Source organism: Manacus vitellinus, unplaced genomic scaffold (genome assembly GCF_001715985.3).
Source record: "Manacus vitellinus isolate BGI_N305 unplaced genomic scaffold, ASM171598v3 scaffold_1_pilon, whole genome shotgun sequence".
In the NCBI taxonomy this organism is placed as follows: Eukaryota; Metazoa; Chordata; class Aves; order Passeriformes; family Pipridae; genus Manacus; species Manacus vitellinus.
In genome coordinates this window covers 24,265,261-24,280,531 of record NW_021939396.1, presented here as the reverse complement: position 1 = coordinate 24,280,531, position 15,271 = coordinate 24,265,261, and the positions used below count along the sequence as shown (strand labels likewise).

Sequence of the window (15,271 nt, the reverse complement as noted above, 5' to 3'; positions counted from 1 at the left end):
GCTTTTGGCACATCCCATGTGAAGCTGATAGTTTGCAGTCCTTCACTGCACTTTGAGCTTGTTACTCTTCAGTCTGAGTCTTCAGCCTACAGAGAGACTCTGTGTATATTTTCAGCATGACTTATTGCTACCTGATGTTCTGCATTTACTACATAAACAAGCTTTTTACTGTCTTTTAAAAGACAAAATGTTGATGGAGTAAGACAAGTTCTCTGTTATGAGCTTTACTGAGGACTTAATGCCTTCTACCTATGGCCCAAAAAACTCCCCCCCCCGGAAGAGGCAAGGCTGCTTTCCCAGGCTTGGCAGGGAGATGCCGGGTTCGCTGGGCACTTCCCGCTCAGATTAGCATAGCCCAGCCTATATTGCACACACTCCCACTAATACCTCGTTTTGCCACTGGAATGAGGCCAAAAGCACAAGCATTACAGGGATATAAAGCAGGAGGTTACTGGAAAGAATTACAAACTAACGTGAGATGAGACCAAATTTTTGCAAATAGCAGAAAATGTGATCTTTGCTGTAAACAGTTCTTGCATTTCATGTAGCTGTTTATATTACTGAAGCTTTTAATAAGTGTTTTCATTGAGTATAGTTACAGAACAGCTGCAGAAATCTTAAGTGCTTCTGTTCATTTTTTTTCCTCTGCAGTTTTGGAACTGAAAAATCTCAGAAGAAAACTGGAGACTGACACAGATCAGGGTCACTCCTCAACTGTGCACCCTTCTGAGGCACTGCTTTTGTGAGGTGGGAATGATGACAGGGGCAAAAAGGAAAAGAAACACAGTCTGGAGGAAAATCCAGGCTGTTCGCTTTGAAGATATCAAAGCCTGGTGTATGGGAAGGTTGCCCATCTTGAAATGGGTGCCCGTCTACAACTGGAAAGAAAGTTTGGTTCCTGATGCAGTTTCTGGGGTGATGCTAGCCATTCAACAGGTGACTCAAGGTACAGCTAACTCATTTAAGATTAATATTTAATATTATTTGACTGAATTAGTCTGGTCTTCCTTTTCTTTTCTTTTTTATTTTGTCTTTCTTGTTTTATATTATTATAAAGCTTTGGTTAAAACAATGTCATGCTTATAATATAAGGAAAAACGTATATTCTTAACTCTTAATGTGTATATAATGGATATGCAAATGTGGACAGAAATGCATTGTGTTATTGTAGTTGATTTCTGTGGAACTTTACTGTGTATCCCATCCCTCTGACAATTTTTCAAAGACTTAAGATAACAGATAAGAGAGCAGTAACTCAATTCACACAGAATATGGTTATATACAACGGTTTGTCATTTAATTGACCACCTTTTTCTCTATTTCATATGGAAAACAAAATATATCTGAATGATAATTGCACTATAAGATATGCTATTCTGAAAAAAACATTTGCATGATACTATTACCTGTGAAAGTCCGAAACACAGCAGGAAAAATGAACAACTTTCTGGGCATAAAGGGTGCTTCTGCCAGAGACATTACCCAGGAAGAATATTTGCTGGCATCTGTGGTTTGTGTGTGGATTTAATCCTGTATTGCATTACCTACCACATCTCTTGTCAAGCAGCAATACAAAGTAGGGGTGGAGCTAGACTACATTTGGCAGCTTAAAAAAAAAATTAAAAACAGTGAAGGAAAAGGAAAAACTCCCCAGACTAAAAGCCTACACAATGATCTGCAGAAACCTTAAGGCCCAGTAATCTTGGTTAATAAAGTAATTGCTACTTGGAAACAAAGGCTTTTGTCAGTTTTTGATGTGTTGTTTATAGTGCCACCTTCTTATGGCAATATCTTATATTTGTCTTAGGCAAATCATAGCTTCTTATCTGCCTCAGATGTACTTTAACTCCTTCCTTTATGTAAATGACATACATTGTTTCTGAACAGTTTTCCATATTAGCTATGCTTAACTATCATTCATGTTGTTAAATTATAAAGGCTCCTTTAATTGAATTATGCTGGAGCTGGAAACAACTGATTTGTCTAAGTATTTGTTCTTTTAAAGTAATTAGGAACAGCTGCATTGGCTTGATTTAACTTTAAGAACCTTCATACCATAACACTGCAAAGTATCTAATTTCCCCAGTTTGTATGTATACAACAATTGTAATTAAAATGCTGCTAATAACAGTATGTTGAAATTCATCAAAAATGCTGAAGAGCAAACAAGTTAAACAAAAAAGTTAAACAGCATTTCTGCACTGCTGGCAGTTTTAGCCAGGATTTTCTTGTTTGACTCTTGTACCAAGAAGTTGTGACAGATAAATTTAAGGAGATCCAGTGAAGACAGAAAATACTAGTTTGTGCTCTCTAGATTATTTTTAAGTACTCTAGAAATAACTTTATCCTTATTTTATGCTGTTTAAAAAGCAGTACATTGACAACCTTCCTTCCTGTTTTTCCTTTCTCTGCTTTCTGCTTGTCAAGATTTTGGAATGATTTTAGGAAACAAAATAGGAAGACAGCTAGATACAAAAGCATTTTATCGTGTTTGTGGTGCTTTAATTTGAACACAACATATTAATTTGGACCATTAGCTCCTTCCCTAGTGTTGTAAGCATTCCAGTTATACTTTCACAGAGAGGTTTATAGATTAAAAAAGTCCCATTTTTTAATATAGCACAGAGTGAAAAAATCTCAAATTTTGAGAGGTCCTGTTGTGACTCTTTTGTTTCACCCACAAGATAAAACAAGAAGTTTTGTAATGAAATGAAAGGTAGAAATTCTAATAAAAGTAGAAAAAAAAGGTAACCTGCGATAATTGACTTGTAGAGCACAGTATCATTTGGTGTTGCAGCAACAGGTTTAAGCAAATTCAAATACATTAAAATAAACTTGAGTTATGGAAGTGTATGGAAAAAATGTACAGCTGTATTCACATGCAACAGTTTTCTGAGTGAGAAGAAGGACAGAGAGTAGTCCAGTAGCTCGAGGATAATTAAGAAAGGCCTTCCAACTGATCTGTGTTTTTCACAATTTCCTATTGTGTGGTTTCTTACTCATCTGGCATTGGCCATGTTCAGACTATTCAAGTTGGCAACTACTCTGACCTGGTGTAATGTGTCTGTGTTCCAGCATCTAATCTAAATTTTAGACAAAATTGCTGGCTTCCCTTTGTAAAGTAAGGAAGGAAAGACAAAAGTCACTGTCCTTACTGTGTCATAGTGAAAGGAATGAAGATAATGCTTCACTCTTCCTTGCAACATTTTCAGAAATTGCTTCTGGAGAATTCATGTGTAGCAGTAGTTTTTGGTGTCTGCCTCATAAGTGAGAAAAACAAAAGAACAAATTAATAGAAATATCAGCAATCAATGTATACAGATAATTATTGCTCCAAAAAAGTCTTTGATAAAGGTATAGGATGCTTCAGAATAGCTATTCTGTGACATCTTTTATTTTGGATAAAGTTTGAAAGAGCTACTAAAATTCATTTGTGATTTGCAGTGCCAAAATTATTGTTTTCTAAATGTGACTTAAACCTTCAAACTTCTGTAAGATACCTTCAAGTTAGCTACTTGAAAATTGAAACACTTGAGCTCACATATCAGTTTATATTTAAAAATCTTCCATCATGACACGCATGAACTATGTCCCGTGGTAATAGAGTCTAGGAATGGTGTAAGAAAGGAATGCCACCTGAGTGTTTAATTGTTTTTACTTCCACGTACAATGTGGAAGAAATAGATCTTTAGAAGATAAGGCGTTACCTTGCCTAACACTGAACTGAGGTGATACCTGTAGGGAGATGGGAAGGAAAGGTGTGGGATCATCATGATGTGCTTCTTGGCATTTGTGATGAAAGAGTCTTTGCTGAAACCAAGCAGTCATTCTTTAAGTGTTCCTACAGTTGTTTCATTGTCTGTTAAAAATGCCAAAAAAATATTAATTCATGAGTCCCAAAATTCACTGCTGAACTCTCATGTCCTGTTTAGCTATTGAGACAATACTTGTATTGTCTCTGTGTATGTCCTCTAATTTTAGAGTACTTGATTTAATTCCACAGAATATGGAGAAAGAAGTGTCAAATATAATTATGTTTCTAAAAATGTTATAAAAATATCCACTAGGAACAAGAACCTACAAGTTCTAACAAAAAAAAAGCCCTTTCAAAAACACCAATTACTGGAAAGATTCAGTTGGACTTTCATGGTCTCAGACTGCAAAGTCACTCAGCTACAAGTCAAAACCAGTAAAGGAAATCAGGCTTCATCAGTTACAGATATTTAATATTAGTTTCAACTACAATTTAATAATACAGAGCTCAATACCTTATTTTTCAGCCATAGAATCCTTAATCATACTCTGATACCTAACATTGAAGAAATAACCTTTGAATCTAAAATAGACATCGTCATCCAGTCGAGAAGTTTGCTATATATTTTCACAGACACTTAAGAAATTTGAGCTTTTATGTTTTGGTAATCACTACTTAATTTGTCTCATATTTTTTCTCAAAAACCTGTTAATGATAGACTAGAGCAAGATATCTCTAAATTAACAAAATAGATTTATTAATTTTAATTAATTTTCTTGTTGGACTAGTATTCATCTCTCTCTTCCCTTTCCTTTTAAAACTTATTAATACCCCATCAACAGTCATTCTATAAAGATTTTACTTTCCATTTCATTCTTTATTCCTCTCCCTTGGAAACAAATTCAGTTGCTAGCTCCATGTAGATGTCTCATAAGTGCCTAATATTTTTTTTTACCTTTTCAAACTGAAATTGTGCTAATAGAACAAAGGGGCTGCAGTGCAGGTAACTAGTTCTCTGCAATCTGCTTTTGTGTTCATTACTATATAATGAGGATCTGGTTAATAAGAGCTAGTGAACATTAAGCTATTAGAGAGCATCCAAAGGAGGGCAACGAAGATGGTGAAGGGCCTTGAGGGGAAGCCGTATGAGGAGTGACTGGAGTCACTTGGTCTGTTCAGCCTGCAGAGAAGGAGACTGAGGGGACACCTCATTGTGGTATTCAGCATCCTCATGAGAGGAAGTGGAAGGGCAAATACTGATCTTTTCACTCTTGTGACCAGTGACAGGACTCCAGGCAATGGCATGAAGCTGAACCAGGGGAGGTTTTGGTTGGATATGAGGAAAAAGGTTTTTCACCCAGAGAGTGGTTGAGCACTGGAACAGCCTCCCCAGGGAAGTGGTCACAGTACCAAGCCTGCCTAAGTTCAAGAAACATTTGGACAGCACTCTCAGGCACATGGTGTGATTCTTGGGGATGGTCCTGTGCGGGGCTAAGGGTTGGACTTGATGATCCTTATGGGTCCCTTCAAACTCAGTGTATTCTATGATTCTGTGCTTGTGAGAGGTGGTGAATGACTGATTTTACATCACTTTTTTTTTTTTTGTTCACTTATTAAACTTGACTGAGAAGTTTTCTCACTTTTGCTTTTCTGATTCTCTCCACCATCCTTTGAGGAGGAGCAAGTGAGTGAGTGGCTGAGTGGGTACTTCACTGCTGTCTAGAATCAACCCTTCACAAATATGATTCATGCAACTGAATCTAATAATCTGCTTTATCTAATCATCTGATTAGATAAATAGGATTTCCTTTGAATGTAACAAGGGATTGGCTCAGGTGTAGACACTGATGAGTCAGACATCAAAGTTTAGGTGAGATGTGCCTCAGCCATTATATCTTTAGCATTGTGGGTAATAAACAGTTCATGTTCAACATGGTTAGAGACAGGTCTTACTGTTTTCTTTTCTGTAATTTATCCATTTACTTGTCACAACAATACCAGAATTATTTGTGGCTTTTTCATGTGACATGAACACCCCATACTTATATGAGAAGAATACTTTGATCAAACTGTGTCTGAATTTTTCTTGATTTCCTTACATGATAATTTTAAGATGCATTATGATGCAGTCTTTCCACCTAGTTAAATTTCATAAAACTGTCATCATGTTTTTTTCTATAGCATTTGGAACATGTACTATAGTCCCAACATATCTCTTCTGAGTGCAGCTGCTTAGCTCATTTTCACAGTGGTAACTTTTGTTGCACCAAGCAAATTATTCATCTTTATTTTCAAGGCCTGTCATAGGTGATCCTTCCTGACATTATTTATTTATTACCAAGGTCTTGATTCATGCCTCATTAAACCATTTTGTTACCCTACTTCACCTAATCTTGTCTTTTCAAAGAAATAGCTTTGTGCCTTCTCTCAGGATTTAAATTATGGAATGTGTGTTAGTTGGTACATCACACCTCAGTATTTGCTTTTGGATTGCTATTTAGAATGTGTTTCTTTGTGGTTTGTTTGTTTGTTTTGCTGTTTGTTTTTTTTTTGCCTGGGTAGAACTATGAGTACTATCGACAAAGACTGGCATCTAGAAACCAAGTAGCGACCCATCTGTAAGCTTCCCTGAATGTAAGAAAAGTAAAGCTGAGTTTACCTAAAAAAGTGTATAAAATAGACTCTCTATCGTACAGCTGAATTCATCACAAGAGGAATTATTCCCCAAGTTGTTCTGCTTGAAAATGCATTTTAGTGTAAATAATTTATTTATGTTCTTTATATAGGTAGGGGACACAAATGTGTCTGAAGTATCTTGGTGTGATGGGGGGAAACAGTTTTCCCCCTGAAGTTATAAAATGGTAAAATCCCAGGGGGTGATGACCCTTGAGGTTTTACCCAATGAACGCTTCTGCAAAATATAAACATATCACAAGCAGACTGGAAAAGAAGAAAAGTAGTTGTAGCAGTTGTAGGAGAGGTGACCATGTTCTCAGGCCACGAGGAGAAGGGGCAGGAGCCCCTCTGGGGGGCTCTGGCCCCCCCCAGCCCCCAGCTGGGGGGCTGCAGGGACTTGGAACAGTGTAAGACTGGGCTAAGTGCCTGTAGCTAGAAAGCTAAAGTTTTCTTCACCGTGAGTGAGCAGACAGAGAAGCAGCAGCAGCAGTGGCAGAACTGCACTGACCGAAGAAACAGTGGCAGAGAGCCAAGAGATAAGAACAAGCAGCAAACAGGCATTGCAGCCAAGGAAGAGAGACACAGAGTTGTCTGAGAGAGCTGAGAGAGAACCGGCAGCAGAGAGAGAACTAAACTCTACAGAGAGAGAGTGAGTTGGGGTAAGAACTGAACCAAAAGACCCAAACTCCTTGGAGACCCCTCCTAGAGAGAGGAGGATGGACTTTTAGTCTTGGTGCTACAGCACTGCAGGAAGGAGCTGAAAAGCTCAGAGAAGGAATGAAGAGGGGGTGACCTTGGCCCCCCCCGCTGCTTGAGACAGAGCACAGAGCTCTGCAAAGGGGGCTTGGATCCCCTGAAGATACAGACTGTCATGAAGGCTTCTGCACTTTGTTGATATGACCGTGGTGAGATGACCTTGTCCAGGTGAACGTAGCCCACGGAAGAGAAGACCCTCGCTTGGAGACGATGGGACGAGGGGCTTGGATACCCCCTCGTGTGTACTGGCAGAGATCCAGCTACAGCTGCTGCATGGAAGAGAGAGAGATAGACTGCTACTCTGAAGAGAATGCTGCTCTGAAAGGGGAAAGGATCTTTCCTTCTTCTCTCCTGGACTTTTATTTGGAGGGGAGAAGAGATTTGATCCATTGTAAATACTTTTATGTCTTGGTAGAAATAGTTAAGATTGTATATAATGTATTGTAGTATTTATTTTGTACAGTCATTGTAATATATAATCCCTTCTCCCCATTTTGAGTCTCATGTGGTATCTGGAAACCCATGTTACACCAGGTTGAGATGTGGGAGGGGGTTTGGACTAGAGAATTGGATTTTGGGGCTCTCAAACCATGACACCTCGTTAGGGCCTACTGTGAAAATTAAGGGCTCTGCTTAACACCTGAAGTTACCTTACTCTTTCTGGATGTAAATTCCTAATGCAGGTACCTAACTTCAGGAAATGTCAACCCTGCCCCCCCAACTTCTTCCAAAATTGTGCTTGACGTTCTGATAGTTATAATCCTCTTCTGCAAGCCATTAATGACCAGAGAGACTCCTGCTTAGACAAATATATGACTTAATTTCTTTTCTGGTCATTTTGTGAGTGACGATAATGCTTGTACCCTCCACTTTTCATTATAGCAACTTAGAGCTCTTTACACTGTCCAGAAACAGAAAAAGTATATGGGAAAATGAGGGAAATAAGACACACAAAATTACTTTTGCTTCAAACAGAGAAATGACTCATGCAATGCTGCACTGAAAATTTATGGTGTAAAGAATTCAAGTTTCAATTGTTTACTACTAATATGAATGTCCAACATTGCAATTGAGTTAGACCCTTTCCAAAAAACCCAAACCCACAAATGTTTTTTCAGCCTTAAAAAAAAAAAAAAAAGAGTGTTACAAAGCTGTGAAAAACAAAAACCTGATACTTTCTGTTTAAGTATTTGGTCTGAACTGAAGCCTCAGTACAAAATTAGAACTTTGACTCAGTTTTCCTGAAGGATGATGACTTTGCCCATGTGGGAAATGGTCAAGAATGAGGATATGTAACTGAGATTAAACACAGAAAATGGAACTCATTCAAATTGAAGGCTGAGATGGGTAATCATCATCTCAGAATTCTGAAAAATTAGGTAAGTGACATTGCAGATCTGGTAACAATTACCCTAGATGATTCTGTCAAATTTGAAATTATATTCTGTGATTGATAGTGAGTATAGTGTATCCCAGTTACAAGTCTGTATTGCAGATGAGGAACTGGACCAGATGCAAGCAATAGAGGTGTATTTCTCTTTAGTGGTAATAATAATAATGAAATAATATTTACATGTAGAGCACTAAAGGATACCAGACTGATTGATTCTGCTATGAAATTCTGAAGCAAGGCTCTGGGACATCTGGTGGGTTCTGCTTCAGATTTATGTATGCATTCTAAAGATGAAACTGCTGCTGTTCTCAGTTATGAGTAGTTTCAATGATCTTTTGGAAAATAATTAACCTGTTTGAAAAAAAAGAGTTGCTATGTGAGTTAGGAGCTGCACAGAAGCTGATGACCACTGGTAGTACTGTCCATTATCTGAAATATAGTGTGTAATTTTCATTGCCTCTGTTCATGGAAGATGATCAGTAGAAGAAAAGGCTAGGAGAAGGATCAGGAAAGCAGAGATTATATTTGAGAGAAGACTTAAAAGGCTCAGATAGGTTAATTAAAACTTGAGAAGGTTTCTTCCTAATCAGGAAAGGCTTTTAAAGTAAAAGACCTTTCTCCATGCAGCACATGGAGAAATGAAAATAAAGTAGCACGACTATGTTTAGACTTAAAATTGGAAGCAGTTCTAAAAATATTCCATTTAAATATTGGAATAAGAAGATGAATCTCCTTATCGCATAATTCCATCCATAGAAATGCTAAATTACATGTTTGGCTATCATAAGGGGGAACAGAACACAGGGCACCCTTTCAGTGTCCACTGCTATTCAAAAAAATTGTGAAGTTTTGAACTGGGGTGTATCCATCAAAAAGTTAAGACAAAGCATGGGTTTTTTAAAACTAAAATAATGTCACTGTATTTCTGGATTCAATCTTTTCTTGTTAAGTTTCTGGTGTTAGGCTGGATTAATACGCATTAATAAATATGATACTGTTTGTTTTGAAATAAAGATCTGTCCATGTCTGTGCATACTCAAAAACTCAAAAGATTTGGACTTTCAAATTTATCAGATTTTCAGTTATGTCAGCATTTGTAGTTTTAAAAAAATATCTTTTTTGTAGTCAACTATTATGTGATATACTTCATATAGAATTTGTATGGAGTACTATACATTTGCTGCCTTTCCTATGACCTATCATGAACAAGAAATGCTTTGGCTCAAGTGGGTTTTGGTGGGCTGTTTTTTTGGAGGGTGGAGGGCCCTTGAGACATATTTCCTTTAAAAGTTAAATATGTAGATGGCATCTGATGAAATCAGTATTGTTATTCCTGCCAACTTTTTTTCCTTTCATTCAACAAACCCAATAATAACTCAGTGAATCTTGGTGTGGTTTGTATGTTTTAATTAAAGTTAATTTAATCTGGAGCTGGATTTATTGCTGAATAACTAATTCCTAAACACTGGCTGGAGACCTTGCCATTAAAAAAAATGAACGACACTGCCTTCATGCATTCCAGAACTGGTGTCCAGTGTTTTGGAAGGCATGATGCCAAAAGCTTATACTTTTTTTTTCCTTAGCTTTTCATGGAGGAACCCCAGCTGTATCTTCTCAAGGGTGATAGTTGTTGGGGGTTTATTTCAGGCTCTGACCATAAATGAAGACATTAATATTCTCTGAGATGACTAACTGGAGCTAATAATTTTATTAAGGGTAAAGCTGTCTTGTAAATATACATCTGGCATACAAATTGCATGTGTAGATTGAATAGAAATTGAATAAGCACATTTGGAAACAGAACCAGAAAAATCTGCTACAGAATGCATTGGAGAATCCATGTAGTTCATAAATGAATTGTGGAAGAGAGTGTCCAGTTGAACTCTTTAAGTTCTCCCATGCAAAGAATAATGATGTAAGCTGAATATGAAATGTAACATGTTAGTGAGTAAACGTGGGACAATGTTTCATATTTTACAACTTTCCAGCAGAAACGAAAGGCACTTATGCTGCTGTGCATCCAATATTTAATTTCTAAAGACTATAAAAATTCTTCCAAGTTATATGCTTGGAGGTTTTGCAAGTTATATGTGCTAATACAGAGCTGTTTGACAGACTACCAGAAATGTGCATTCAGTTTCTGAATGACCTCTGACTCTTTCGGAGCCTCATGTCCGGATACACTCACCTTTGTGTGACCGGATGATCTGCGGGGATGTCACATCCCTGCACTGTGGTTGCCTGAGCACCATGGACAGAGACTGAGAAATCCAGGAAATGTTGATTCCTGAAGGAAGAAGAAATGACACCACATGTAATCTTCCAGATCAGAGAGATCAGGAAAATTGTTAGTGTTCAGATCCTTGGCCACCAATTTGCCAAAATGGATGCCCTTTTCATGGATTTCAAGAAGTCCAGTTCCTCTTGATTAAGGCCTGTCATCACTCATGATAGGTTTTTGTTTCTCTGCAGTGTTGATGCTTCTCAAAAACTTCCTCATAGTTACCTGCTTGTCAGAAACTTCTTATGACTTCATTCTTTGTATATTCTTACTGAGATGCAGAGGAATTTACTTATAAACCACTTTCAAAATGATTCTTTTATTTTGGAGATGGCCAGATTCTTCAGGTATTATGGCTGACTAATGATTATAGCTCATAGAATTCTCTGTATAACAGTTTATATAATCTCTGTTGTGTTCAGATATTGTGTCAAATTCATCCTAAAGAGTTCTTAATACTACATCTTGGATTGTCTGTCAAGAGTTATAGGTTTTTTCAGGCTATTAAAAGAAAATACTAGACTTTTTTTTTATTCTATTTATTTTAATGTGAATCTAAACTTCTTTTAGGTACAGAGGGTCAAGCTTTCTTGAATAGAGAAATTATAAGTGGGTCACACAGTCCACTTGTTTCTTCTACCATAATGCTTGCAGATCTTTTTTGAACATTGAGATGCAAATGCCAGTATCGGGAAATCTGCAAAGTGGTAGAGTAGAACGCTGTTTTCTCAAACCTACCTTTGATGCAGTTGCCAGATGGTAAGCTGGGAGACCTGCATTTCAGATACTATGACTAACACAACTGAGATGCTTAATTCTCACCAGACCAAAGAAGACAATTAGATGGGAAGGAGCTGCACTGAACTTTCCTTCAAAAAAGAGACAATAGTTGCTAACTGTGTGGTGTTTAAAAGATTTATGGTTCACCATTCAGAATCTGTTCTTCCATCTTGCCTTTATGTTCTTCCTTTGTCTGAGGCTTTGAATGACAGAAGAACCAAGGAATGATTTTAAGCTTTTGATCCTTTTGACATAAAATAACTCAGACAGAAGATACAATCCACACTTGTAGCCCCAGCAAACGGAGCCATTATGAAATAGAGATCTCGCAAGCACGAGGTGAATGTGCATTGAGAGAACTGCTGTTGATCTTCTCGGTTTTTGGAGATAGATGATATTATTTCCAAAGGATCATTTTGTGTTAATAGCTTTTAATCAAGTCACTGTCAAAGCATCTCCAGAACTGTAGGTTTGTATAGGAAAGTTGTTATGAAATATAATATTAAAAATGTTTTATGTGGTGGGTTTCTTCAGTAAAAGTCAGCTATCCTGGAGTTATGAATTGAAGACTGTGATATGAGTCATTGGGCGTTTGATTTGTTAGTTCTCCAAGAAGGATAGATAGGAGACTCATTAAATATGTATTAATTCTACATTTTAGGGCATCCACAGGAAATACCTTTCTTACTACATAAGTCAGCTTTGTGAACAATGGGAGCAATTGTATTTTTCTGAAGCATCCGAGAAAGTGACCTCAGCTCTGCAGATAGTGTTTTTGAGTGGGATAAGATGTATTAGTGTCATTTTGGGTTCCATAAACTTGGGGCCTGACCATCTTGATATAGTCAAATTTGAGAGTAAAAGGTTACAATAACAAAAAGTTATTTGAATATATACTTTATCAGAAAAAACCTTTTAATTTTATAGCTTTTCACAGTAAATATTAAATGATACAAATTTTTATACTCCTCAAATTAATTATAGGCTTACTACTTTTCCTGCTTCTTCGTTTAATTTCTGGTTTGAGTATCCTATTTCCAAAAGACGTGGTAGAGCTTTCCTCAGAACAGATGTATGTATCATGAGCGTATTTCCAGATGCAGAAAATTGTTAACTGACCATACTCTGATGATTCATGGGTCTTCCTATGGAAAATATTTTTTTATTGCCATAGTTTTGGCACTAGCATAGCATTGGCCTCTTTAACCACCAGTGTGCTTGTAGCAAATGTGGGTAGAGTCCTTCCCAAATATTCGTTCGCGAAGCCCAGCCATGATTGAATTAGCAGAAACTATCAACTTAAATGGAGACCTTTCTCCTGTGGTAGGAGATGGCCTTGTTTCTATTTGTATCAAGCTTGTTCTTTTGTAGGTACTTGTGTTTGACGCTGGTCAGCAGTGGTGAACATCTCTTCCTTTTCAACACGGTGTGCCAGAGTGTTGTTATGCACTTGGTGTTAATTGGAAAGGAACATTTTCAGTGAAAATGTGTCCTACAATGTTATCTTATGATAAAGAGGTAGCTAAAACAAACAGTATTAATGTACTGTATCTGAACTTACTGTTCATTATGTGTTTGCATTTCTTTTCATGGAATTTATATTCTTATATGAAAATCTTAATGTCACTGCCACAGGGGTTTCCTCCACATTATCCATGAAGATTATGTGAGATCCTTATTTTATGATCTATTTCTTTCGAGTGTTATTACTGTTTGGAATGAAAAAATTAAAATAATGTTTCATGTCTTTTGACTAGTTCTTGAGCATATGGAATGCATTGCAGTGAAGTTTAATATGAAAATTAAGGAAATAAGTTGAAACATACTACCAATTATATCTTTAAAAGTATTTCAACCCTTAGAATATTTTATACATAATCAGAAAGCCTGAAGTCTTTACTAACTCTATTTTATAAAACCTCTCTGCTCTAACACATGATTGACATACTTCAGTAATGAGAGTAAAAACCTAACAAACAGAGCCAGGACTTGAGTCAAAGGCTGGTAATTTTATCTCTGTCCTGACTGCCATGACTTCATCATGAAATAAAATGACACACTGCTTCTAAAACTTAATATAAAGAGAACAGGGAAGGTCTGTGCATGAAATGAAAAAAACAAGGGCAGCAGCATCTGCGAGTAGAATCAAAATTCCTGTTGGATGCTGAGGGTTTACTGGGCAGGATAGCCCCATTTCCACAGTTTTAGAGGACTCATGCCAGATTTCTGTTGGCCAGTTCTTCTGACTGTAAGGGTTCATTCAGCTTGTGCCTCTCTGTTCCTCTCAGCCCTGTTCAGAGAGCTGAACTGAGATGTTGACACAGTGTGTGTGTGTATGTGACCTAGGGCTGCATTGAGCTCTTGCACTTTACCCACAACATGTACAGTTTGTGCTGGATCGAACACAGTCTGACCATGATTGTCAAATGTTTCAGATTCAGAAGATCTTAGGAAACATAAAACCAATGTAAACACGTAGAAAAGTGAGAATTGGCTTTTACAGCTAGATGGTGACAGAATATTTTGTAGTAGCTGAAGCCTTGTTTTCCTTCTAAATGTTGAGAGGAAAGAACAATGTACACTGTTCTTAGCCCTGGATTGATTGATTTCCATTGAATAGTTAAAGAGCTAGTGGTCCCTCTTCTGGAACTAAGTTAGCTCAGCCTGTGGCATAGTATGTGCCCTTCGGTTTTGTTTTGTACAGCTTCTAAGCTAATTTTCTCTTGACCTGTATGATAAGGTTACTTAAAAGTGAAACATAGATTTCGTAGGGAAAATTTCAAGGTCCAAAATTAACACAATTGAAATATAAACTTTAGAATGATATGAACATAACCTATTTTCTGCAAAATGAACTTGATATTTCAAAACATATCTTTCAAAATTTCAAAATTTTAACCTTTCCCAGTAAAGAGGGAGTTTTTGTGCTTCCCTTGTAACACGAGTCCACACAAATGGAGAAAAGGATGCAAGGAAGCGGGCATGTAAAGGAACTCACCAAGGTGAGTTGTCTATGCATCGTGTAGATAGGTGTTCTGCACAGTGTGAATTGAAATTTTTGGAAATAGGATTGTTTTCAAATGAAAATGTTCTATATTTATAATTCTCTGGTTCAGTGTTAGACAATTCCTTTCATTTAATGAGTATCTTAAATATAGAAAGTTTTACAGATCATCTTAATCAGGATTTTTAGACCTCTTCCCAAAATGCTGGTTCAGCATTCAATACTGAATGCTGTGTATTTCCCTTATGCTTGTCTGCACAGACAGGTCCCTTCATTTCAATTATGTTGTTATAATTAAAGTGAGGCTGAAGTTATATTTATTTTTCCAATTCCTTTACTTTTTGGAGAGTAAAATAAATTAGCCTTGCATAGTGCTTTATTGAAAGACTGGAATATCTATGTGAGTACTATTCTACTAGTGAATTAATTACAACCTTTTTATCTGCTTTTGATTTTGTTCATAAAATGGTTATAAGGGAAGAACTTTTCAATGTTAAACAAGCCTTAAAAATGTCTTTCTCCTATTCACTATTTCCCCCCCACCCCATGCATAGTCAGTTTTTTCTGGACAGGGTCACGCAGTTCTCTCCTGTGTTGTTTTTATTTTCCTCAGGCACACCCTTCTGT

The 15,271-nt window shown here is 37.0% G+C and overlaps 1 protein-coding gene across 1 annotated transcript in view; it reads left to right on the top strand.

The window, feature by feature from the left end:
* The first annotated feature begins 405 nt into the window (after positions 1 to 405).
* The window catches only part of SLC26A7 (solute carrier family 26 member 7), a 69,047-nt gene continuing 54,181 nt past the window's right edge, over positions 406 to 15,271 (top strand). The window contains exons 1-2 of the mRNA XM_029959398.1: positions 406 to 522; positions 652 to 946. Of these exons, the coding sequence (XP_029815258.1) occupies positions 754 to 946 (193 nt within the window). The 5' untranslated portion in view covers positions 406 to 522; positions 652 to 753. The remainder of the gene's footprint in view (positions 523 to 651; positions 947 to 15,271) is intronic.